Source organism: Cibotium barometz, chromosome 9, assembly GCF_041138505.1.
Source record: "Cibotium barometz isolate CiBa-2024 chromosome 9, ASM4113850v1, whole genome shotgun sequence".
NCBI lineage: Eukaryota > Viridiplantae > Streptophyta > Polypodiopsida > Cyatheales > Cibotiaceae > Cibotium > Cibotium barometz.
In genome coordinates, this window is record NC_141054.1 from 7,782,691 (window position 1) to 7,806,813 (window position 24,123).

General features: G+C 38.7%; 1 protein-coding gene across 1 annotated transcript in view; it reads left to right on the forward strand.

The window, feature by feature from the left end:
* LOC147635217 (uncharacterized) overlaps positions 1–22,849 on the forward strand; it is a 50,959-nt gene extending 28,110 nt beyond the window's left edge. Inside the window, exon 3 of the mRNA XM_086803257.1 lies at positions 22,629–22,849. Within this exon, the coding sequence (XP_086659383.1) occupies positions 22,629–22,849 (221 nt within the window). The remainder of the gene's footprint in view (positions 1–22,628) is intronic.
* Positions 22,850–24,123: the final 1,274 nt, after the last annotated feature.

Sequence of the window (24,123 nt, forward strand, 5' to 3'; positions counted from 1 at the left end):
AGTTAAGTGATCTAATTGTTGGAATTAAATTTTTCATATTGTTTCTCTCTTAAAAGTGAAAATTGATTAGTTTAGAGTGTTTAAAACCAATTGGGGATAATTTTTAAGTAATTTTTAAGTAATTTTAAGTTAGGAAGAATTGAAAAATGGTCAGCCATACAAAGGAGGTTATGGCAAAATTTTCTAAAAATTGGTGAAATAAGTTTTATCTTTTATTATCCAAAAAGAGTAATCCCCACCAATTGTGTATTCTAAAAGTGTATTTCAAAAGAGTTATTCTCATTAAAATTGAATTTATGCATAGAAAGATGCAGAAAAGATTTATTTTTATTTCAAAAGTGTTATTCTCCTTAAAATTGAAATTATGCATAAATAGATGTGTAAAGAATCTTTATATAAGAAAATAAGGATTCTCTTGTATTCTAAGAATGGATGTGAATCAGATAGATGAGAATGAATAGAGAATAGATGTGATAAAAATTGAAGTAATGAGAGTGAGAGGTAAATAGATGTGATGAGATGGGATGCGAATCAAATAGATGAGAATGAACGGATGGATGGATGTGATGAAAATTGAAGTAATGAGAATGAGAGGTAAATAGATGTGATGAGATGGGATGCGAATCAAATAGATGAGAATGAACGGATGGATGGATGTGATGAGAATAGGAGTGACGAGAATGTGAGGTGAATAGATGTGATGAGAAGTAATGTGAATCTGATAGATGGGAATGAATGGATGGATGGATATGGATGTATGTGAAGAGAATAGAAGTGGATGTATGTTAAAGAATGGATGTGGATGTATGTGAAGGATGGATGTGGATGTATGTGAAAGAATGGATGTGGATGTGTGTATGTGAAAGGATAGATGTGGATGTATATGTGATAAGTATGGATGTGGATGTATGTGAAAGGATAGATGTGGATGTGTATGTGATAAGTATGGATGCGGATGTATGTGAAGGATGGATGTGGATGCATGTGAAAGAATGGATGTGGATGTGTGTATGTGAAAGGATAGATGTGGATGTATATGTGATAAGTATGGATGTGGATGTATGTGAAAGGATAGATGTGGATGTGTATGTGTATGTGATAAGTATGGATGTGGATGTATGTGGGAGAATATATGTGGATGTAAATGTGATGGATATGAACAAGAATTGAAGCGATGTGAATCGGGATGTGAATGAATGATAAGGGATGTGAATGGATGTGAATGGATGTGATGTGATGTGAATGAATGATATAGGATGTGAATGAATGATAAGGGATGTGATGTGATGTGAATCGGGATGTGAATGAATGATATAGGATGTGAATGAATGATAAGGGATGTGAATGGATGTGATGTGATATGAATCGGGATGTGAATGAATGATAAGGGACATGAATGAATGTGTTAGCATGTGAATCCTTTGGCATCATCTTAAATGTCAAATGACTTTTGGAAAGGCTCCCAAACTCCAATTGAAATGTTCTTTGGCTCTAAAGAGAGATGATTGAATGCTCTAATCACCTATGTAATTGCCTTTGACTTTGTCAACCTTGTACTATTCTCTTTTTTGACTTTTATAAAAGTTAACCACAACCCAAAGGTTACCAACTCTTGATCAAACGAAATCCGATTTTGAGAATCTTTGGTTTGATAGAACTCTTAAAGCAAGCGCTACACATCCATGTCAACACTTTGACCAAGTTTGACTGGTAACATTTCTTTGTTTTGACCCCTTTGACCAATTAACAATTGTCGTTTCACCAAGTCAACTGTGCCAAAATTAAGAGCTCTTTGGTTTGTCAAGAAGCTAATGGCATTCATGTACTATGCACCTACATGCTCAAATCTTAAATTTAACTTGCTGCTTTTAACTGGGCCCACCTTTTGCCTTGTAGTGAGACTCATTGGTTGGAGATGAAAACAATGTTAGAAAATGGAGCACTTGAGGGCTTCAACCACTTGAAAACAACCCCAACCCTTTCGGCCTGAAGTAGGGTATTATGGTGTAGCAGAAATTGTCAAAATTGTCTCCACTTGCTATCCACTCCTTCCCCTTGCATTGGCAATGCCTTGGAACCATTCAAAAGCATGCACCACATCAATTTGTATCCGCATCCAAAACTAACCCCAAGTGCCATGCATATGTGCTTTTTGCAAAAAAATTGGTGGCATCTCCTTTGTATTTACAACAAAATCTCAATGTAGACTCAAATGAATTTCAATTGCAATGCTATGCCCACTCTTTGCCAAAACTTTGCCACATCTAAATACATCAATTGTCAACACTTTGAGGTCAGTGAAGTGCATTGAAGCTTGCTGATCTCCTGCCAAGCTCTTCTCACCCCCTTACCAAAGTTTATATCTAATGGTAAGGGTTGAGGCCATGTATTCACACCATGTACCTTATCCCCTTTCGTAACGCTTTAACAAGGCACTCACAACACGAAAGGTGCATGCACACTCCCCGTTGGCCACTCCACCTAGTGCCAAAGGCACCCTCTCACCATACTAGATTCTACAAGCATTTTGAAATTGAAATTGAATGTAATGAAAGCTTGTAATCCACAAATGTGAGAGAGTTTACTTTTACAAGAATAGCATGTACTCATGCCAATATCATAATGGCCATGCTTTTCCACAACACCATATAGCTCTAAAGGAATCAATCAAAACACATCTATGCCCCTTACATATAGCTCCAAAGGCATCAACACCATATAGCTTCAAAGGCATCAATCAAAACACATGTATGCCCCTTACATAAGCATGTCAAAAGCATGGGCATTCAACACCTCCATGTACATGTGTATAGAGCATTCACTAAAGCATATCATATGACATTCCAAAGCATTGATTCATGTCTCCATCATGTAGAATAGCTCCCATCATTCAAGCAAACACATCCAAGTATGTAATTATGGAATTCATGATCCACCATAATGTCTTATTTTGGTATATATACATGACCACCCCTTTCACACTATCATTAATGTTGTCCATGGGCATGGTCCATTGGACTTGGGCCCATTATTTATATGAGACCACACTTTGTTATAATCTTTCGCTGCCTAGGAAATATATAATCATAGGCCAATACCGAGGTTTTCAACTTTTTGGATCAAGGGGTTGAAAACCCCCCAGATGATGTAATCAACTTTGAAGAAATAAAAGAAGTATTTTCATGTCTTAAAGAAAAATTTTGCAACTTGAATTTTGTAAAGATTTTGATACAAAAAGATTCTATTCTTTCATAAAGAAATCAAGAGACATGGATGTTAAGCTCAAAATGTTGTACTTGAAGTGGAAGCATTAGATAATGATGTTAAACAAGTGCTCCATAGATAACAATCAAATCCACTCTAAGGAGAAAGAAATAACCTCAAAAAATCCGTTTTGAGTTGGTGGACCGATTTTATGGATGAGTAATTTGATATATCTGAGTGCAACAATTGCAGTACGATGGCCCTTGCTTGGCTTAATATAACTAGAGTGGTTTGAAGTAGTTGGAGAAAGCCCATTAATCAAACCATCTGAATCAAGATCGGCTTAAGTGGGAAGATATGAAGGCGTAGATTTTATCCCCCAGGATTCTAGAAGGAAAAGATAAATGAATTCTTAGAATTATCTCAAGTAGGGAAATTTATTGAGGTGCACCATGAATCTTATGCAAATCTTGTCCATGCCCTCGCCCCCAAAATCAATGAAATGCTTCTTCATTGATTCATTCAAAGATTGGATCCTCTATGGATAGGCTGGTGAAGAATGTAAAGCCCCCTCATCTATACTAGAAGTAGTAAAGATGGTTGAAGACTTTGCTTAGGCCTTTCCAAAGGGATTCCAAAGGAGACAACTTAACGCAAATTCTTATCACCTCCTCCTCCCAAGAGAACTTCAACATTGACAAATAATCTCGGTTTACCCAAGCCGAAAGCAAAGTCAGGGATATGACTAGAAGTAGTAAAGATGGTTGAAGACTTTGCTTAGGCCTTTCCAAAGGGATTCCAAAGGAGACAACTTAACGCAAATTCTTATCACCTCCTCCTCCCAAGAGAACTTCAACATTGACAAATAATCTCGGTTTACCCAAGCCGAAAGCAAAGTCAGGGATATGATAAGAGTCAAGGCTCTGAGACTAGGGCACCTAGGGTACAAGATTCTTATTCCACTTTGCCATCAAAATTATTGCATTAACTCAAAAAAGAGCATAAATTCTTTAGATGCTAGTAGTTGAGTCACATGATGAATGATTACGCGAACTCTCCTATTGTTGTAAAGGCATCTACGCTATTGAAGGGAATCAATAAGAAATAGGCAATTTATGTTGTTAAGCTAAATCCTATAGGCAAGGAATCAGATGCCAAGGAACCCAAATGTAATGGATTCAATGTGTCGACGAGGAAAAAAGATTTCATCTCACCCTCTGTTTGATTCTCAAACTTAGGGAGGCAGAGGGTTGTTCTGGTGGGATTCATCCACCCCTTGCACAAAGGATCATCCAGCAATAAAGTTTTTTCCTCATTCAAGTCTTGGTACCACTTTCATAAGGTGGAGAGGTTGTTGAAGAAAATTAGTTTGTTGTTAACTCGTAAGCTTGCCTCATCGCACGCATCTCCTACCCAGAAGAAACCACTTACCTAACTAGTAACTTTGTTGTTAACTAGTAAGCTTGCCTCATCACACGCATCCTACCCAAAAGAAACCAGTTACCTTGTAGTACACTTTGGGAAAGTACCACTCCAAAATCATGTGTACTTACTTAAGCCATGAACTTATCCATATGAAAACATAAAAGTATCTAAGGATGAATTATCAGCATCCTTTACGAATAAGCACAACACACCCATCAGGCTCCTTACAAGTCTTCATTAGGTGTCCATATTTAGGTTTATGTTCTTTATAATAATAAATTCCACTATCTTCACGAGCACACCATTTAGATCTAGAATGATGGCCCTCTTTTGCTCACTTAGAAGTGGTAGCATTCTTGGCAAAAGGGGTAGACATGGGAGTATTCGCGAGTGATGATCCATGAGAGGTATTGCAGCACATGGGTATGATTTGGAATTCAACCATTACATCATTTAAAGTTTTTTCATAGCTTGTGGCTTGGTAGCATGCTTGAGTGGTGACATACTTTTACTTTGTTCAAGACTCGTTGGACTTGCAATTGCAGATTCATCTTTAATTGCCCCTTTTGTTCTCCTTGGTGTATGTTTCCTAGCATCCATACCAGTAGTTCTGTTTCATTTCCTAGTAATACTAAGAAATACTTTCAAGATATGCTCTAGACTATCCACTTTGTCCTTGGCATGCACCAACCATATCATAGGCTAAAAAAAGCTCACAGGTGTTATTTAGTGACATTTTGTGTGTCGCCTAGGAGTGTCACTATGGAATTGTATCACTAAGCTACAATTTTAATGACAAGAATCATATTACATATCAGAGTTATGATGTAGCATGTGTACTTTAAATTTCATATCTCACCCGCCCCACCATGAGTTCTCTCTCTAGCTTGCTTTGCATCTTCTCTCCAGCCTTCATTACATCCATTGCACACACCTGTATTTGCCCTGCCCATGGATCTTCTCTCTAGCCTTCATTACATCCATTGCACACACCTGTATTTGCCCTACCCATGGATCTTCTCTCTAGCCTTCATTACATCCATTGCACACACACCTGTATTTTCCCTTGCCCCCATGGATCCTAACATATCATTTTTATTGATTTTTCTTAGGCAAATCCTCATAGACAAAGAATTCATAGGAGAGGCTCTAGAGGATGCCATGGCCTCTATGGCTAATGCCACTGTAGAGTACATTTAAGATATGACTGACTCTTTGTGGTAGAGATCGATCACCAACTAGAGGGAGGTGAATGTTACTATGCGAGAGCCACTTGTGAAGTTGTTGACACTTACTTTGACACCTACTCTGACACCTTATAGTCGTGGGAAGGAGGTCAAGTGTAGGAGACAAGTAGACCGAAGAAGATGGCATCATAGTGCACGTAAGTAAAACCATTTGTTAAGGTTTTTTCTTCTTTTGAGAGAGAGAGAGAGAGAGAGAGAGAGAGAGAGAGAGAGAGAGAGAGATTAATAACTTCAAAAGTTCCAAGGAATCTATGAGACCTAAAATAGTACAATGCATTACGTTATTACATGAGAGATAATATGTGTACACTCTAATTGTAAGATTCCTCCTTAGCTTGAATATTGAATAAGCCTTTACTTCATTACCTTGTAATCATTTCCTATTTTTGAATACAAGAAAATATTATTTTTCCTTGTTTTGCCTAGTGAGATAAAAATTTCTAGAGAGTGCTAAATCAATATTGAGATATTTTTGGATATATAAATTCTACAAATATCAAAAATATATTTTCCTGAAATAGAAAATCAAAATAAAATTTCCAAGGTGCAATTGGAATTAATAATAATGATTTAGAAGACCTTAGCCTAAGGGTCAAGATTTTTTGAAAATTTTGGATTATGGTACAATTAAGGTTCCTATGGACCAATAAGATTAATCCAAGTATTGGGATGAGATAAATCCAATGAATAAAAGAAAATACCCAAAAATGAGTAAATGCCCACATAAGATGAAGAGTTGACTGAGTACAAGATTTATTAGTTAAAAATTATGAAATATTACTAAAAAAATAAGATATTTTGGAGTAATCATTCATTTTTGACACCTTGGTAAGGAAAAGGGGGACCTTCAAGGAGGCACCTATTTCACATGTGTGGAGGAGTTTCAAACTAAAAAATAATAGGATATTTTTATCTCTCCTCTCTCTTGGATCAAACCAAATAAAAAAGGGAGCCAAACTGGTCCAAATCTTATCCAAATTAACCCAAACTGAAGCTGGAAAATTCTAGAACTTAGTTGGACTCAGTTAGTGGCCTCCCTCACCTATAAAGAGACCCTCATTCTTTTGTATTCTCATCTGTGCACTAAACTATGCCGGTATTACTCTAAGTTAAGCTTATTTTCTGTTATCCTCTAAAAATCCTCTATAAATTGAAGAGATTGGAGCTTCTCTCTCTCTTCAATCTTCCTTGGAGTCTTCATCAACATACTAAACCAATTGATTGGTTGGGGGCCTCTCCATTGACTAAAGAATCAAGCAAATTAAGAGGTAAAGTGTGGTTTATGGTCTTTTTTGTTAGTCTTAAAATGTTTCTCACTTCTCAACCCCTCTCAAGCTTGAGAAGCATTCAATTGAATGGCTCTTTAATGCAATTGGAACTCTCTAAGTAAAATTTTAGTGATAAGTCTTATAAATTTTACATTTATGCTTAAACTAGAATGTTTTTAAAGCATATCTCTCCCCCCCCCAAAGAATGGTCATTCTTATGACCTATTCTATATTCAAATGATGCTTCTCATAAAGCAATTCTCAAATCTAAAAGAAATTTCTATGCTTGTCAAATTAGAGGCCAAAGAAGTGGCTTTTTAATGCTTTTATGCTATTTAATTTATGAAAAACTTACGAATCAAGTCCATAATTGGATATTGATCCAAATAATAGTGATTCTATCATATTGTATTACTAAAACTTTATGTTTATGAAATTATTAAAAATTATCAGTAAAAGCAGCAGAGCTATGGTAAAATTTTTGAAAAATTAACACATAAACCATTTTCATTCATAATATGAAAAGGGGACATCCTACTATATTCTAGGATTAATCATCCTAGATTAATTGAATAATTCTCATCATAACCATGGAAAAATTGATTTTAATGTTTATGCATAAATAGTTAATTATTGGAAAAAAGAGAAATATTAAGTAATTTATTTTTATGAGATAAAAGAGAAATTTCCATGACAATAGAAATCCATGTATTCCAATGAGGAAAGAGAAAAATTTGGAATACCAAAATAATGGATATTTTATTTAAAAAATAAAGAAGAAATTTAGTTAAATTTATCTTATTGCATAGATAAATTTAAATGATGAAAGAGGAATTTCCACCATAATTGGAATTCAACCATTTAAATGAGAAAAATGTAATTTTTAGTGTAAAGGAATTAATGGAGATTTTTATTTAATTTTTAAGAGAAAATTTAATTAATTTTATCTTTTTGCATAGATAAAATTTTAATTGGTAAAATCACTAAATTGATATTTACCCAAAACTAGATGTTTAGCTGAAGGAAATCTTTGTTAGAACTAAATTGAATGAATTGGTTAGACTACGAGAGGGACGGATAGTAAACCTACTTGTCCATCTCTCCATGTGAATCAAGCAAAAACTTTGTGACCAATTCCAGTCCCTAAACACGAAGAATAGACTACAGGAACTAAACTAGTTAAACCTACTTGTCCATCTCTCCATGTGAATCAAGCAAAAACTTTGTGACCAATTCCAGTCCCTAAACACGAAGAATAGACTACAGGAACTAAACTAGTTTTTCCTTTGACCGAACTCACCAAGAATCTAGTTGGACAAACAGATAAAATGATGGGTAGATTACCCTCATGAGAGATTAAGGATCCTCATTATGAAACCGGGAATTATGGAGAAAAGGGTTTTGTGGAACCAATCTCAAACTGGGAATTTTACTTGTATTGGAACCTCTGTTTTTCATTCAAAGGACTGTTTTATGCCAGAATGCTAGAGGAAGCATTTGGCATATGTGTTTTACTAAGAGGAGGTTCGTTTTGAAACAGCTGGCGGGGAGTCGTCAAGGGACGTTGCTTGTTGCGGCAAAGCCTGTCGAGGTCTTGCCAGCCTCGGTACGGTTAAAATGGTGCGCGCTTCTGGTACGATGGGCAAGGACCGACGAAGTGGTCCCTGAGTGAAGTGCTAGGACACCTAAGGAGGATCCTAGAGGGTCCTGACCAGGCGATGCACGGGCTCGTGGTTGCTAGGACACCCATGCGTACGTCGAGGAAGATTTTGGATGGACTAAAAGGAAAGATTTTTGGAACCAAATTTTGATACTTGATCTCGTTGTTTGGTTGGCCAGTTGGTATTCAACGGAGAGTCCAGAGGACATATTTTGTAATACAATGGACTCAGAATTTTGGAAGATGGTGATCAGAAATATTATGATTTATATTGAAGGATTGTTTAAAGCCAGTCCAATCTATTATAAATGGCAATTTCATATTGGGTGTGTACGTGGCATGCCTACCTTAATTTTTGCATGAATCGCTGGCTAGGGAGCTTGGGAACTCTTTTCCTCGGTACCCGGGCAAAACATAACCAAATCTTTATAAAGGAATCCCACCAATACAGTGGTTGGCCAACCCATGGGCCGGATGGCTGGATCGGAGGATTCCTGTGAAACAATTAGATACGATTAGTTACGTTAATTAAATCAAATCCTTAGAAGACCTTGTTCTATGGGAGGGGATCAGCGGGGCTGTGCCTCGTAAATGAGGAGAAAAGCGGTGATTCCATAGATCAAGTGAAAGTCTCTTCTTGATCTGACCATGTGACTTTAGGTTCGGTCAGATCAGTTTATCTCGTTAAGACCTTGACTCGTTAGAATAATTCCCCCGTTAAAAGATTTTTCCCATGGCGGAATCGCATGTGCCTTCCGGGCGAGGGGAGTTTTTCCGGGCCCGGTTTCGGAGGAACCGCCTAGGCTAGCCTCTCGTCCCGGGCGGGAGGCCGACGCCGCTTCCGCCCCTGGTAGGAGCCCCGGAGGGGGCAAGGATCTCACACTCCAATGCATTTATTCAAGCATGAATATGATATCTATATATGTGCATGCATAAGATCTCCGTTCTTCCAGTCCAATATGTAGAACACGATTTCAATGCATGTGATAGATAAGACCATCAACTTTTACTTAAACTCTCTAGTTTCATGTTGACCATTTTCTTAGGCACATCTCTTGTTTGCTATGCTTTTTTTTAAAATAAAAACATGTAGTTTTCCTGTTTCCATTTCTCCCCAAGGATACTCGTTTTCACATTTTGAAATTATCATTTCTAATAACTATTCTTCTTGGTTTATGGGCTGCATTGATTTCAAACTTGTTTACTATGCTTGCTTACTATACAAACTTTTGGCAGACTTCCCAAATAACCATGCTATACTCTTCTCAACTTGTCAACTTATGGTCGTGCAAACTTATGAGCTAGCTATAAGAATTGTGGGCATGTGGGCTACTTGGCTTGCAGGCTTCGTGACTAATTGGCTTGTATGCTTATGAACTTCCTAACTAATTAGCTTCCCGTCTTGTGGAGTTCCCTTGCATACTTGTGGACTCTTGTCTTGCAAACTTCCTAACTAATCGTAGGCTCCCTAGCTTGCAAGCTTATGGTCTTGCAGACTTTTGGCTTGTAAGCTTATACACTTCCTAGATATTGGACTTCCAAGCTAACTAGCTTGTTGAGATTCTGACTTTGTAGGCTTCTTAGCATGAAAACTTATGATGTGCTTATGGGCTTGCAAAAGTGCATGTTATGGACTAGCTATCCAACTTGGAAGCCACAAAAGCTACAAGATTTTAGGCTGACCCAAAAAGACCATAAGATTTCACCTTGCTTGCATCCCAAAAAGTCTATCAAGTTAGTATTTAAGTTTGCAAGCTAGGAAGCCCACATTCTTGTGAGCTGATTGGGAGCTAAACGATTTCCATTACAAGAAGTCTAACTGGTTACTAAAAATTATAGCTTAGAGGCTAGGAAGTTCATATAAACCATCTTGTTGGTGGCTCTTGATTGTATCATATATTCAAGAAGCCATTGTCAGACTTCTTAGAGTAGTTGGATTTCTTCATTAGCTCAAGTAGAGTTTTTAAAGTGAGATGTTCTTATTAATAGTCAATGAAGAAGAATCTAGTGGCCATTAGAACCCTTCTAGCACACCCCATATTTTGAATGCAATAAATGCACATACATTTAAATTTTATTGAAAAGATCATAGTTGATCAATTTGTAACATTACACAACTAGCTTGTTGAAAAATGAACATTACAAAGAGAAAGAGAAAGAAGTAGAGAAGAACACTATCATTGGGTCCTAACCAACCCTCTCGAGGGTTCAATGATGCGATGCACATACCTTTCAATTTTATTGAAAAGATCATAGTTGATCAATGTGCAACATTACACAACCAACTTGCTAGTAAAAACCAAACATTACAAAGAGAAAGGGAAAGAAGTAGAGAAGAACATTGTCATTGGAACCCTCTCAAGGGTTCCCGCTTGTTGTTTTCTAGGAGTATTTGCTTATATATTGCAAAGAGATAATGAAAGTGCAACAATTACAACAAGTATTCCCAGACCTGTGGACTGTTATGGGACTTCTTTGGGCCAAGAAATGGACTTCATTGGCTGCTTGTTGAGACTGGCCATTTTGGCTGGATACTTCACTCCTATATGTTGCCCATTATTTGCTTATGATTTAGTCTCCTCGAAAACCCTTATGTACCACTTGTTCTTCCACCGCCTTGCCCATGACTCTCGATTGTAGCATATTCAACAAGCTATTGTGAGACTTCTTATTTGGATTTCTCTATTAGCTCAAGTATTCACCCCTATCTACTACCCAATGTTTGCCTTAAATTCAGTTCTCATCTCGCATAAACCCCTATCTACCACTTGGTCTTCCACCACCTTGCCCATGACTCTTGATTGTAGCATATTCAATAAACCATTGTTGGACTTCTTATTTGGATTCCTCCATTAGCTCAAGTCGAGGTTTTGAAGTGAGATGTTCTTGTCAGTGAAGAACACCCCCATCCTTCTAACATGCCCCATTCTAATGTGATGCACATACCTTTCAATGTCATTGGAAAGATCATATTTGATAACATGTGCAATATCACAACGCTTGTTGAAAACGAAAAATAGAGAAGACAAAAGAGGAAGAAGGAGAGAAGAACACTGGACATCACTAGATCCCAATTACTAACCCTCTCAAGGGTCCCCACTTGTTGCCAAATTAGCTTCTTATTTGGATTTCTCCATTAACTGAAGTGGAGGTTTTGAAATGAGATATTATTATTAGTGAAGAGTCTAGTGGCCATCCCCAATCTTCTTGGCATGCCCCATCCTTACACTGTACAATGCACGTACCTTTTAATTTCATTCAAAAGATCATAGTTGATTACATGTGCACACCATTACATAGCAAGCTTGCTGATAGAAAGGGAAATAACACTATTATTGGGTCCCAAAAAACCCTGTCAAGTGTCCCCACTTCTTGCCATTAGTATTTGCTTATATATATTTGTAAAGAGATTGCAAAGAGATTGCAAAGAGATTACAAAGAGATAATGAAAGTATAACACTTAGAAGCTATCCCAAACCTGTGGGCTATTATGGACCTTCTTTGTGTTGAGAAATGGTCCTGGTGGGGGCTGCTTGAGACTGGTCCTTTTGGTTTGATACTTCACCCTTATCTGACTGGCCATTTTGGTTGGCCCTATCTACTGCTACTCTCACTGTTTGCCCCCGATTCAGTCCATAAAGACCCTTATCTATACTTGTTATTCCACCACCTGGATCAAGACTCTCGATTATAGTATATTCTCGACGACAAGCCATTATCAAACTTCTTATTTGGATTTATCCATTAGCTCAAGTAGAGGTTTTTGAGTGAGATGTTCTTGTCAGTGAAGAATCTAATGGGGCTATCCCCATCCTCTTAACACATCCCATTCTTTCAATGTGATGCATATAGCTTTCAATGGCATTGAAAGGGTTCATTGAAAAGATCATAGTATCACATGTGCAATATCACAAAAAAACCAAAAACAAAGAAGAGAAAGGGGAAGAAGGAGAGAACACCACCATCACTAGGTTGATAGTTCTTTTGGGCTTTTGGATGTTTATCTTGTGTCATTATGCAATGCAAACCCAAATCTATGCGGGAGGTCTTGCCTCTTGCCTTATTCTGGACAAGGGTAGTGTCTGATCCCATTTTCACAATGATGTAATGTGCCCAATACATAATGCATATAGCATTCATTCTTATGCACATTCCCAAATGCAACTCTGGCTGTGAATAACTTGAATTTGTGTGTGGGTTAAATGTAAGATGATGATTACCAAAAATTTATCAGCATAATTTTACCACAGAAATTACATTAAACCAAGGGTAACAAATCTGTACGGAATGGTTGGAGTGTCAAACCATCTCCAAATGGTTGGATCTATATCAGATACCTAATGGTTAATTTGAACCCTCAATTGTACCAAAAAATAGTGATTAGTACTGATTAATAATTGATTAGCAAATTAATCCTCTATTTTGTGTGCAAAAAATAGAGTATGCGAGGAGTTCAGATCTGAGGCCTTAGAGTTCAAATGAGCTCAAATCCTTTCAAGGCCATCAATAGCAATTAGTCTAGTAGAGGATTAAGCCAAGAAACACAAGAACACAAGATTTGACCAAACATTGAATGCTAAATCTATGTTTTACCAAAGTCACCCCTGCAGATTTGATGAAGAGCTTGGATCTCACTATAGACTTGATAAAATCAAAATCTGTCTTCACTAGCTTGTAGAGCACCCTTGAAAACCCCTAAGGCCAAGAGGAATTAGAGCCATTTCATCTGGAGCAGACAAGATCTCATTTTTCCCTCAGAAAAATGACGCTGGAAAATTAGCAAAAATCAGCAGATAGAGACGGCAGTTTGGCGATTTGTTTAAATGGGCTGAAGCCTTGGGAGAGTATGACTATGTATGGCTAAGAGCTTGGAGGCTATGATTAATCCTGGAGGGAGATCAAGCCCCTCCACCAGCTGGGGGTACAGAAGCTCTTTGAAAAGAAGAGGTAAAATTTGATTCTCTACTAATCTTGATTAGCTAGGTGATTAGCAAGATAATGGGCTAGACCCTTGGTGGGGATCCAAGTGCAGGAGCCCCCAGAGCCTGAGGGTATGGGTTATTATTAGTGGGATGATGGTCGAAAGTTGGTCGCATTTTGAAAGTGGACTGTGTGTATACCATGTAACTACCCTCGTTATATACACGCATCTACCACACTACATGCAGCACTATATATGGACATAATTATCACAAGCTAAGGTATCCAATGCTTATGAGTATCCACACCCTCTACACTCAGTATTTTGTCCATTCAAAGTATGTCTAGATTTCCATCTAAGATTTACTTGAGAGCGCATGGGTAGACAACATTCACATTGTACCTATCTTAGAATTTTAAATTTTCTATCTATTGCACTTTGTTTTGTTGTTTATCTTTCCACTATTATATACTCATATGGTATTAGAGCTTAGGTGCTTTTAGAAAAAATAGTGTATAAAGTCTGGTTTTTCTTTTCATAGAATACTAGGAGTGATGGCTTCTGCCCGACTACTGTTACTCTACTATGCACCAGCTATGTGTATTTGTCCACCTCCACCAGCCTTCACAGAAGGCAAGCTTGATGGAACAAATTACACTCTTTGGAAATTCAAAATCAATGCCATTCTAGACTCTTATGAGCTTCTATAAACCATTCTAGGAATGGATGGAGATAAACCCCCAACCCCAACGACGGGGACACACTACTAGATGCTATATATCTTTGGAAATGTAAGAGGCATAATTTTGATGCGCTTTGTGCCATCGTTTACCATCTAAGTGATTCTATTCATACTCTGATTCAATACACAACTAAGGCATCAAAGGTCTAGAACATACTGAGGAATCAATATTTGCCCTGGAATCAGACTAGGATTCAAAACCTAGAGAATTAGCTGCTAAGAAGTTTTCTGAAGGAGAAGCTGCTAAAGAATTTATCATGCATATCAAAAATTTTCGAGATCAAATGGCTACTGTGGGGATAACAAAGACCAGTGATGTGGAACTGGCCTGCCGAGTTCTTCCACAAAAGTATGATGGCTTAGTTATAGTACTAAACACTCAGGTTAGAGTACAACATCTATCATTTAAAGAATTTAGTGCTATATTGCTTGAGGAGGATATACGGCTAAAGACCCACGATGGCGGTGATGCTGATTTTTGGCCAATGTTATAGGTAAAGGCGTGGAATATTTTGATGACAAGAAAAAGAAGCCAAAGAAGAAGAAGTTTCAAGGGAGCTATTATTACTGTGTGACAAGAAGAGTCACGCTGTCAAAGACTATAGAAAGAAGTAGGAGAGGGAAAGGAGTTAGTTATTAACAATGCTAAGGCTGAGCTTGAACTTTGGGTTGCCATTAAAGAGGTATGCTCATCTACTCAAGCCCCATTTTTTTATTGATTAATGGATTTTGGATAGTGGACCATCTCGACACATGACCAATAAAAGGGATGGCATAGTTCCTAGAAGCCTTTACAAGAACCCATCAATTTTGCTGTTGGGAATAATGTCAAATGTCCAACCGAAGGGTGTGGAACCATCTCTTTTGTGGAAGCTATAGGTGAAGAGAAAAAGCTGTCAGACGTGCTCTATGTACCTTAAATATTAGTTACTGTGATGTTGGATTGTGGACTTAAATTACACTTCAAGAAAATTGAGGCAGATGCTATTGGCAAGTTAGTCAACAAAGGAGTAAGGCATAATAATATATGTGAGTTGAGTGCCCTTACAAAACGATTGCACATAAGAGCATGAGTAGGCTTTGGCACAAACGATTTGGTCACATCGGATTTGCAGTGCTAAAGGAGATGCAAAAAAAGGGAATGGTAGTAGCTAATTTGCTTGTATTTTCAGAATTGTAGGAACCATGTGAGGCTTGCATGATGGGTAAGCAACAATGCAAGGCATTTTCACATGAGAGTAGAAATAGTACATGCTGATCTTTGTGGTAAGATGTCTACTACTTCAAACAAGGACCATGACTCTCGATTATAACATATTCAATAAGATATTATGAGAATTCTTATTTGGATTTCTTTATTAGCTCAACTATTCACCCCTATCTATTTCCCATTGTTTGCCTCTAATTTAGTTCTTGGAAACCCCTATCTATCACTTGGTCTTCCACCACCTTGCCCCATGACTCTCAATTGTAGCATATTCAACAATCCATTGTTAGAATTCTCATTTGGATTCCTCCATTAGCTCAAGTAGAGGTTTTGAAGTGAGATATTCTAGTTAGTGTGAAGAGCATCCCCATCCTCCGAACACACCCCATTCTTCCAATGTGATGCACATACCTTTCACTGTCATTGGAAAAATCATGTTAATCGCATGTGCAACATCTCAAAGCTTGCTAAAAACCAAAAACAAAGAAGATAAAGGGGAAGAAGGAGAGAAGAACACTATCCCCGGATCCCAATTATAAACCCTCTCAAGGGTCAGTCTCCACTTGTTGCCAAATTAGCTTCTTATTTAGATTTCTCCATTAGCTCAAGTTGGGTTTTGAAATGAGATATTCTTATTAGTGAAGAGTCTAGTGGTGGCCATCCCCAATCCTCCTAGCATGCCCCATCCTTCCAATGCAATGCAGGTACCTTTCAAAAGATCATAAGCAATCACATGTGCAAAATTACATAGCTAACTTGCTGAAAACCAAAAATAGAGAAGAGAAAGGGAAAGAACGCTGTTATTGGGTCCCAATCAACCCTCTCAAGGGTCCCCACTTGTTTCCATCAATATTTTCTTGTGTATTTGCAAGCAAAGAGATAATGAAAGTACATCACTTAGAAGTTGTCCCAGACTTGTGGACTGTTATGCACCTTCTTTGGGTTAAGAAATGGAATTGGTTGGCTACTTGAGATTGGTCGTTTGGTTAGATACTTCACACCTATCTACTGCTCACTGTTTCCCCTGATTCAATCCCTGGAGACCCTTATCTAAACTTGTTCTTCCACCACCTTGCCCCCATGACTTTCGATTAGCATATTCAACAAGCCATTGTCAGAATTCTTATTTGGATTCATCCATTAGCTAAATTAGATGCTTTGAAGTGAGATGTTCTTGTCAATGAAGAACCTAATGGATCCTCCTAACACATCCCATTCTTTGAATGCGATGCACATATAGCTCTCAATGTCATTGTGAAAAGGTTCATTTGAAAGATCATAGTTGATCACATTTGCAACATCACAAAGCTTGCTGAAAGCCAAAAACAAAGAATAGAAAGGGGAACAAGAAGAGAACAACACCATCACTAGGTCCTAATCACCAACCCTCTCAAGGGTTCCAACTTTTTGCCAAATTAGCTTCTTATTTAGAATTTATATAGCATGCTAACCCAATCTACAAAGATAATCTTCTAAAGCATCAAATGCTCTCTTGTCTTCCAAAATACCATCCTTTTGTGCCTTCAAAACCATGTGCACAAATTCATTCCATAAACTTACTTTAGTTCTCATTCTCAACAAGCCATTCTGGATCTTCTTGGTTGGATTCCTCTATTAGCTCAACTAGAGGTTTTTGCAAGTGAGATGTTTTTGTTAGAGTAATCATCCCACACTTAACACTTTATTGAAAGCGGGATAGCATAATACATGTGAGGGAGGGAGTGAGATATTTTATGTCATCTATTTTTGAGTTATATTATTTGTTCTATGTTCATATTACTTAAATTATACTTATACAATAAGATCTCGATCGAGTAGTGCACCCGGTATGGGTTCCACTCCTTCACCCTCCACACCCACACCACTATCGCCTAGGCAGCTCTACTACCACTTTTTACCACACCCATTTTCACCACACCACCACCTATTATACCCACAATTGTGGCGGAGAGAGCTCTCATGAGTCACATGGACTGGAGCTCGATATGTGCCCAAATAATGTAATATTATTTATAATGTGATTATTCTTTGGTTTTAGTAATGTGGTAATTAAATAACTACATGGTAATTGATTTGTATATGAATCATTAAACAATGTGGTAATTAAATAACTACATAGTAATTGATTTGTATATGATTCATTATAGGAGACTGGCTGCCACCTTCTCCTGAGCATCATAGACAACATAGTGATGAAGGTGATGATGATCAGGAGGATCATAGCAAGGCACCGAAGCTCAGACGAGGAGGATCATTATACTAGTGATAAGGCCTATTTTGGTTATAGTATAATCTTCTCTAATTTTTTAGTTTGTATGTTCTTTCATGATGATGTATCTAATTATCTCTGTTGTACATGGGCATGTATCCATGCTATCCATGAGCATACACACCATTATAGCTTGTATTCTTTTATTTTGGTCACTCCACCATGGATGGATGTTGTATACTTTATTATCATATTTATATATGCACACCTTCAATGGGATCTTGTGTTTATATCTTTTACCAATTAAATATAAAAAATTAATAAGAATTATAAGCCAACTTCCATGGGGAGGAATTGTTGATGAGAGCATTTTACTACACAACGAATAAATGAGTATACATATGTCATATCCCACACACGATGATAGTGTGTGGGATATATATATATATATATATATATATATATATATATATATATATATATATATATATATATATATATATAAAGAGAGAGAGAGAGAGAGAGAGAGAGAGAGAGAGAGAGAGAGAGAGAGAGAGAAGAAATATTGCAGGCCATGTCACGTATAAAATAATGCATGATTGAATTCAACGAGTCACTTAGCGACACAAACTAAATCATTAAGCAACACTTTAAGTGGTATTATATTATAAAGGATTCACTCAAATAATATTGCTTTAGTGACATAGAGAGTGTTGCTAAGTGATATATAAAGTGTCACAAAAAACATCGTTTTGTGCCATGTTGATATACGGGTGAAAGCATGTATAGGTGGTACCAAAAAGGAGTGTCTTGGACACTCCTTTTAGCCACCCCTTTGGGAGGAGAAAGAGGCTTAAATTTGAAAGAGGCGGGCTTGAAAATGCAACTGAGCATTCAGTAAGGGAATGGCATGCCCATTAAACACTTTTGAATATTCTCACTCCTCCACTCAGTCTGCACACTCGTCGTCCTGCAATCCATTGGCCTGCCGACTCTCTCTCTCTCACTCTCTCTCACTCTCTGCCTCTCTCTCTCTCTATCTGCCATAGCCTCTGCTTCTTGCCTACAAAAAAGGGCCTCTCTTCCCGCCTGAGTGCAAGCTGTATTCATCTGTACTATCTCCCTCTCTCCCTCTCTCCCTCTCTCCCTCTCTCTCTCCCCATGAAGACTACAATTGTGCTTTAATGGTCTTCTTTGCAATAACCTCAGCCTCCTAGCTCCCTCATAACTGCTTTAATGGTAGACTTCTTTGCAATAACCTCAGCCTCCTAGCTCCCTCATAACTGGCTCCACATGGAGTCTCATAGTGTACAGAATGGCAATACAGGCTCCGTATATCTTCCCCCATTATCTATCACACAACACATCCCAAGAGAACTTCTACCAGGTCTTCGATTCTACTGGGTTGCAAAGAAGAGGGAACAAAGAAGCATTGAGAAGAGGATGGCACGTACGCGCGAGGATGGTGACATTGATGAGCGAGAGGCAAAGAAAATCTGCAGCAGTTTCTTAGTGCTGGCGCAAACAAACAAACGGGCTTTTTGAGGGCCTTCAAACAAAAATTCTACAACAACTCCTGCGTCATCCAACATTCTTAGTGTTGCAGTACACGTCAGAGATAGTTGAGAGACTCATTTTCTCTAACATTTATCATACATTATCTGAGGTGAAGACACCCCATTCAAATAACGAGTTGTTTTTAAAGCGGGCTACTATCATGAGTGGTAGAGAAGTTGCCAAGGCTTTAGGAGTTCATTGAAGGAATGTCATTGTGGCCAATTTTCGGTTGCAACATGAAGCGGAGGAAGGGTCACTTCCCTTGGATTCTTGTCACTGTCAATTGCATAGGGCAAGCACCATCACCAGTGAAATCAGGGAAATCGTGTTTCAGTTTTGGTCGGTGGAAACTCGCATCTCCCCAAACAAGAAAGATGTTGTTCGAAAGAGGATAGGCAAGAGTGCGCATGTACTGCATCCAGTGCATCTACTCAATTTGCCTCAGGTATATCACTGTGTTGAGAGTGTGTTGTCAGAGCTACACAGTTGCTCGCATATGATTGATAGTGTATCCGGATATGCTCTTCTATATGATACTGATTTCTAAATGTCAGTGGTTTAGAGTGCTTGACAATACTAAAATTTTGTATGATAGTGTATCCGGATATGCTCTTCTATACGATACTGATTTCTAAATGTCAGTGGTTTAGAGTGCTTGACAGTACTAAAATTTTGTATGATAGGGCATTAGAGTGCTTTACCATGCTTCCAAATGTTTGCAAGTGCCTCACAGTGCATTACAATGCTTAACCATGCACTATAGTGCTTTACGAAGCTTTACAATTGATTTTAGATGCTTCTGAGTGCTTCATGGGTGATTCCAAGAAATTCCAAGTCATGAGTGCATCTTAGTGCTTCTAAGCATTTTCACACCACTTCTGAGTGCCCGACAGTGCACTATATTGCTACCATGCTTTATAGTGCTTGACATACTTCTTCAAGTGATCATAAGTGCTTCTAAGTGGTTCATAGTGGTTCCAAGTAATTTTATGTCATTCCAAGTGCATCTAAATGTTTCTGTGTGCTTCTAAGTGCCTTTTGTTGTTTGCTTCTGAGTGCTTAATAGTGCTTCAAAAAGCTGCCATGTACCTGAGAGTTCTTCCAAATGATTCCAAGTGCTTATGCTCGCAATGGCTTAACAGAGCTTCAGAAGTGATAACAGGAGCTTCTAACTGTTTCCAAGTGCTTGTAAGTGCTTCCAAGTGCATCTAAATGTTTCTGTGTGCTTCTAAGTGCCTTTTGTTGCTTCTGAGTGATTAATACTGCTTCAAAAAGCTGCCAGGTGCCTGAGAGTTCTTCCAAATGCTTCCAAGTGCTTATGCTCCTAATGGCTTAACAGAGCTTCAGAAGTGATTCAGGAGCTTCTAACTACTTCCAAGTGCATCTAAATGTTTCTGTGTGCTTCTAAGTGCCTTTTGTTGCTTCTGAGTGCTTAATAGTGCTTCAAAAAGCTGCCAGGTGCCTGAGAGTTCTTCCAAATGCTTCCAAGTGCTTATGCTTCTAATGGCTTAACAGAGCTTTAGAAGTGATAAGGAGCTTCTAACTGCTTCCAAGTGCTTGTATAAGTGCTTGTAAGTGCTTCCAAGTGCTTGCTAGGGCTTCTAAATGCTTGCTAGTGCTTCTAAGTGCTTCCAAGTGCTTGCTAGTGCTTCCATGTGCTTCCAAGTGCTTCCAAGTGCTTCTAAGTGCTTGCTAGTGGTTCCAAGTATTTGCTAGTGGTTCTAAGTGCTTCCAAGTGCTTCTAAGTGCTTGCTAGTGATTCCATGTGCCTCTAAGTGCTTCCATGTGCTTCTAAGTGCTTCCAAGTGCTTCCACATGCTTTACTTGCTTCTAAGTGTTTGCTAGTGTTTCCAAGTGCTTCCAAGTGCTTCCAAGAAATACCATGTTATTCCAAGTTCATCTAAATGGATCCTTAGGCTTCTAAGTGCTTGCAGGTTCCTGAGAGTGCTTTATAGTGCTTCCAAGAAATACCATGTTATTCCAAGTTCATCTAAATGGATCCTTAGGCTTCTAAGTGCTTGCAGGTTCCTGAGAGTGCTTTATAGTGCTTTACAACCATTTACAAGTGCTGCCAGGTGCAGAAAGTGCTACTAAGTGTGTCTAAGAGCTTTACCCAATGAGTGTCATAGCTTTACACTGATTGAAAGTGCATCATAATGCTTACCAATGCTATAGGTTGCTTCAGAATGATTTATAATGCTTGATAGTGTGTCTAAATTTGTCTTCTTTGTCACAAAGGGACTTCTATATGCGGTTCCAAGTGGCTCATCCTAAAATAAGGATCTCCCTTAGATGTTTTGAGGGTCTAAAGCCACACTTCGTATGCAAGTTGAAGGACTGTAACACTTGTTGCTGTGAATACCATGTGCAGCTTGTCTACTTCAAGGAAGCTCTTAATCAGATGCGCTAGGGAAGATATGGGCTACATGGCCGGCCATGCAGTTGTTTGCAGGTGCCTTGTTTGCAGTTCTCATGATGGAACAGCGTAGTGCGCGGCCTCCAATGCCACATTTTCAAGCTTAACAGACCTGTGGGAGTCTGTATTGTGCCCAAAACCCATTGACTGTGCTTATCACCGTAGACAATGTCTTTTGGGTACATGCCAACATTGTGGCATTAAACAGATCTCCTTGTGTCCACATGAAAAAAGCGATGACATCTCTATGATGATTGTCAAGCTTTTTGACGACGTTCCTACATAGGAAGTGGATGAGAACGGTCAAGCAAATCTTGTTGTTCGCGAAGTCAGCTCGAGGACTTTCACTTTTCCTTGCTTCAAAGCAAATTGGAAAACTTCATCAAAAATAAGTATAAGTACAGATGGCAAGCTGAACAATTCAAACAGTGTTTGGATAAATTTCCAAATGATGTAGTGGTGTCGGTAGTGGATTTTGCAAAGAATTACTCCTTCAAGGTGCAGAATGAAATTCAGTCAATGCATTGGTATTCAACTCAGGTGACAATCTTGGTCCACATTTTGTACCTGCGTGATGTGCTTGGTACCATTCGGAAGACAACCCACTTCTACATCTCTGATGACAAAATCCATGACACTTTGTTTGTGCAGCACTGCTTTCTTTTGCACAATGAGTGGCTGAAAGCTCAAGGATGCAGTGTCAAGCGACACTGGGTGTGGTCTGATGGCACTGCTTCACAATTCAAAGCAAGGCGCCCTTTCTATTTTGTAGCCCGATACTTCAATATAACAGGTATTGAGATGATGCACAGTTTCTTCGCATCCGGCCATGGGAAGGGCGAGCACGATGGGGCTGGTGCGGTGCTCAAAAGAGCTCTCACACAGGAGCAGCTGAAATCTGATGGATGGGTGTTACATAACACTTCAAGTGTGGTGGCATTCCTCAACGCAACCCTCATTGAGACAGGGAAGAAAGTCGATCGTGGATTCTAGGAGGTCAAGCTCGGTGATGTAGATAGAGATAGAGAGTGGGATTGCATGTGGATCAAAGGGTCTCGATCCTTCCACTGTGTCAATGGCTACAATCAATCAGTTATGCATGGGCTACACTGCAGACCATTGTCCTGCTTTTGCCATGTGTGCATGGAAAGGCCAATGGAGGAGATGTGTAAACAAGGACCACGTTGAGAGGTGGTAGTACTTGGGAATACAACTGACTGTCAATGTTCAAAACGATGGAGAAGCATCCAGCGATGATGAGTTACCAGGAGCCCCCATGTATGCTGGCCACCATGATGACCTAAGTGATGCCTTGATGGTTAGCCAGAACTTTGCAGTGAATGCAGAAGAGCCAGGTGTAGACTTCTACGTCTTGAAGTGCACTAAAACCAAGCTCTTGGCCATCAAATCTGAAAGGGATGAATGGCATAACCGTATTCAAAGGAACTCATTTGTTGTTGAGGGACTCTTCTACGACAAGGTAAATGGCCAAGATGACACCTACGTTCTTTTGGATGAGGGACTCTTCTACGACAAGGTAAATGGCCAAGATGACACCTACGTTCTTTTGGATGACAAGCCCCCTGCTTTTATCTACTCCCACACCTGCTGCGATACATCAGGTTTCTGATGTGCTCGGTAGAAGGTGAGCCTAATGTATATGAATTGTCAAATGATGTATTTGAACAAATCTATAATAGCATGCCCCCAGAGGAGAACTTATAAGTTCTAACTTTCAAGCTAGCACAATGCGTCCTCCTAAGAAGCACTATTTCGCACGTTCAACTCTTTGATAGCACTTTCAGTAGTAGACAAGCACTTTAAGACCACTTGACAAACACTTCTAGTACCTACACAAGCACTTCTAGGATCTACACAAGCACTTTCAGATTACTTGAAAAGCACTTTAAGTACCTAGACGAGCACTTTAAGTAACTTGACCAGCACTTTCAGACCACTTGACCAGCACTTCCTAAACAATTGAAGTACCTACACAAGCACTTGACAAGCACTTGGAGGCCACATGGTGTCAGGTACTTTTAGTACCTAGACAAGCATTCCAGACCACTTGACAAGTGCTTTAAGCACCTTGACAAGCACTTTCAGATTACCTGACCACAGCAGCCGTTAGCTAGCACTTTCTAGTACCTAGACAAGCACATGTTTAGTACTTTCAGACCACTTGAGAAATTCTTGTCAGCACTTTAGTACCTGGACAAGCACTTTTAGTATCTAGACAAGCACTTTCAAACCACTTGACAAGCACT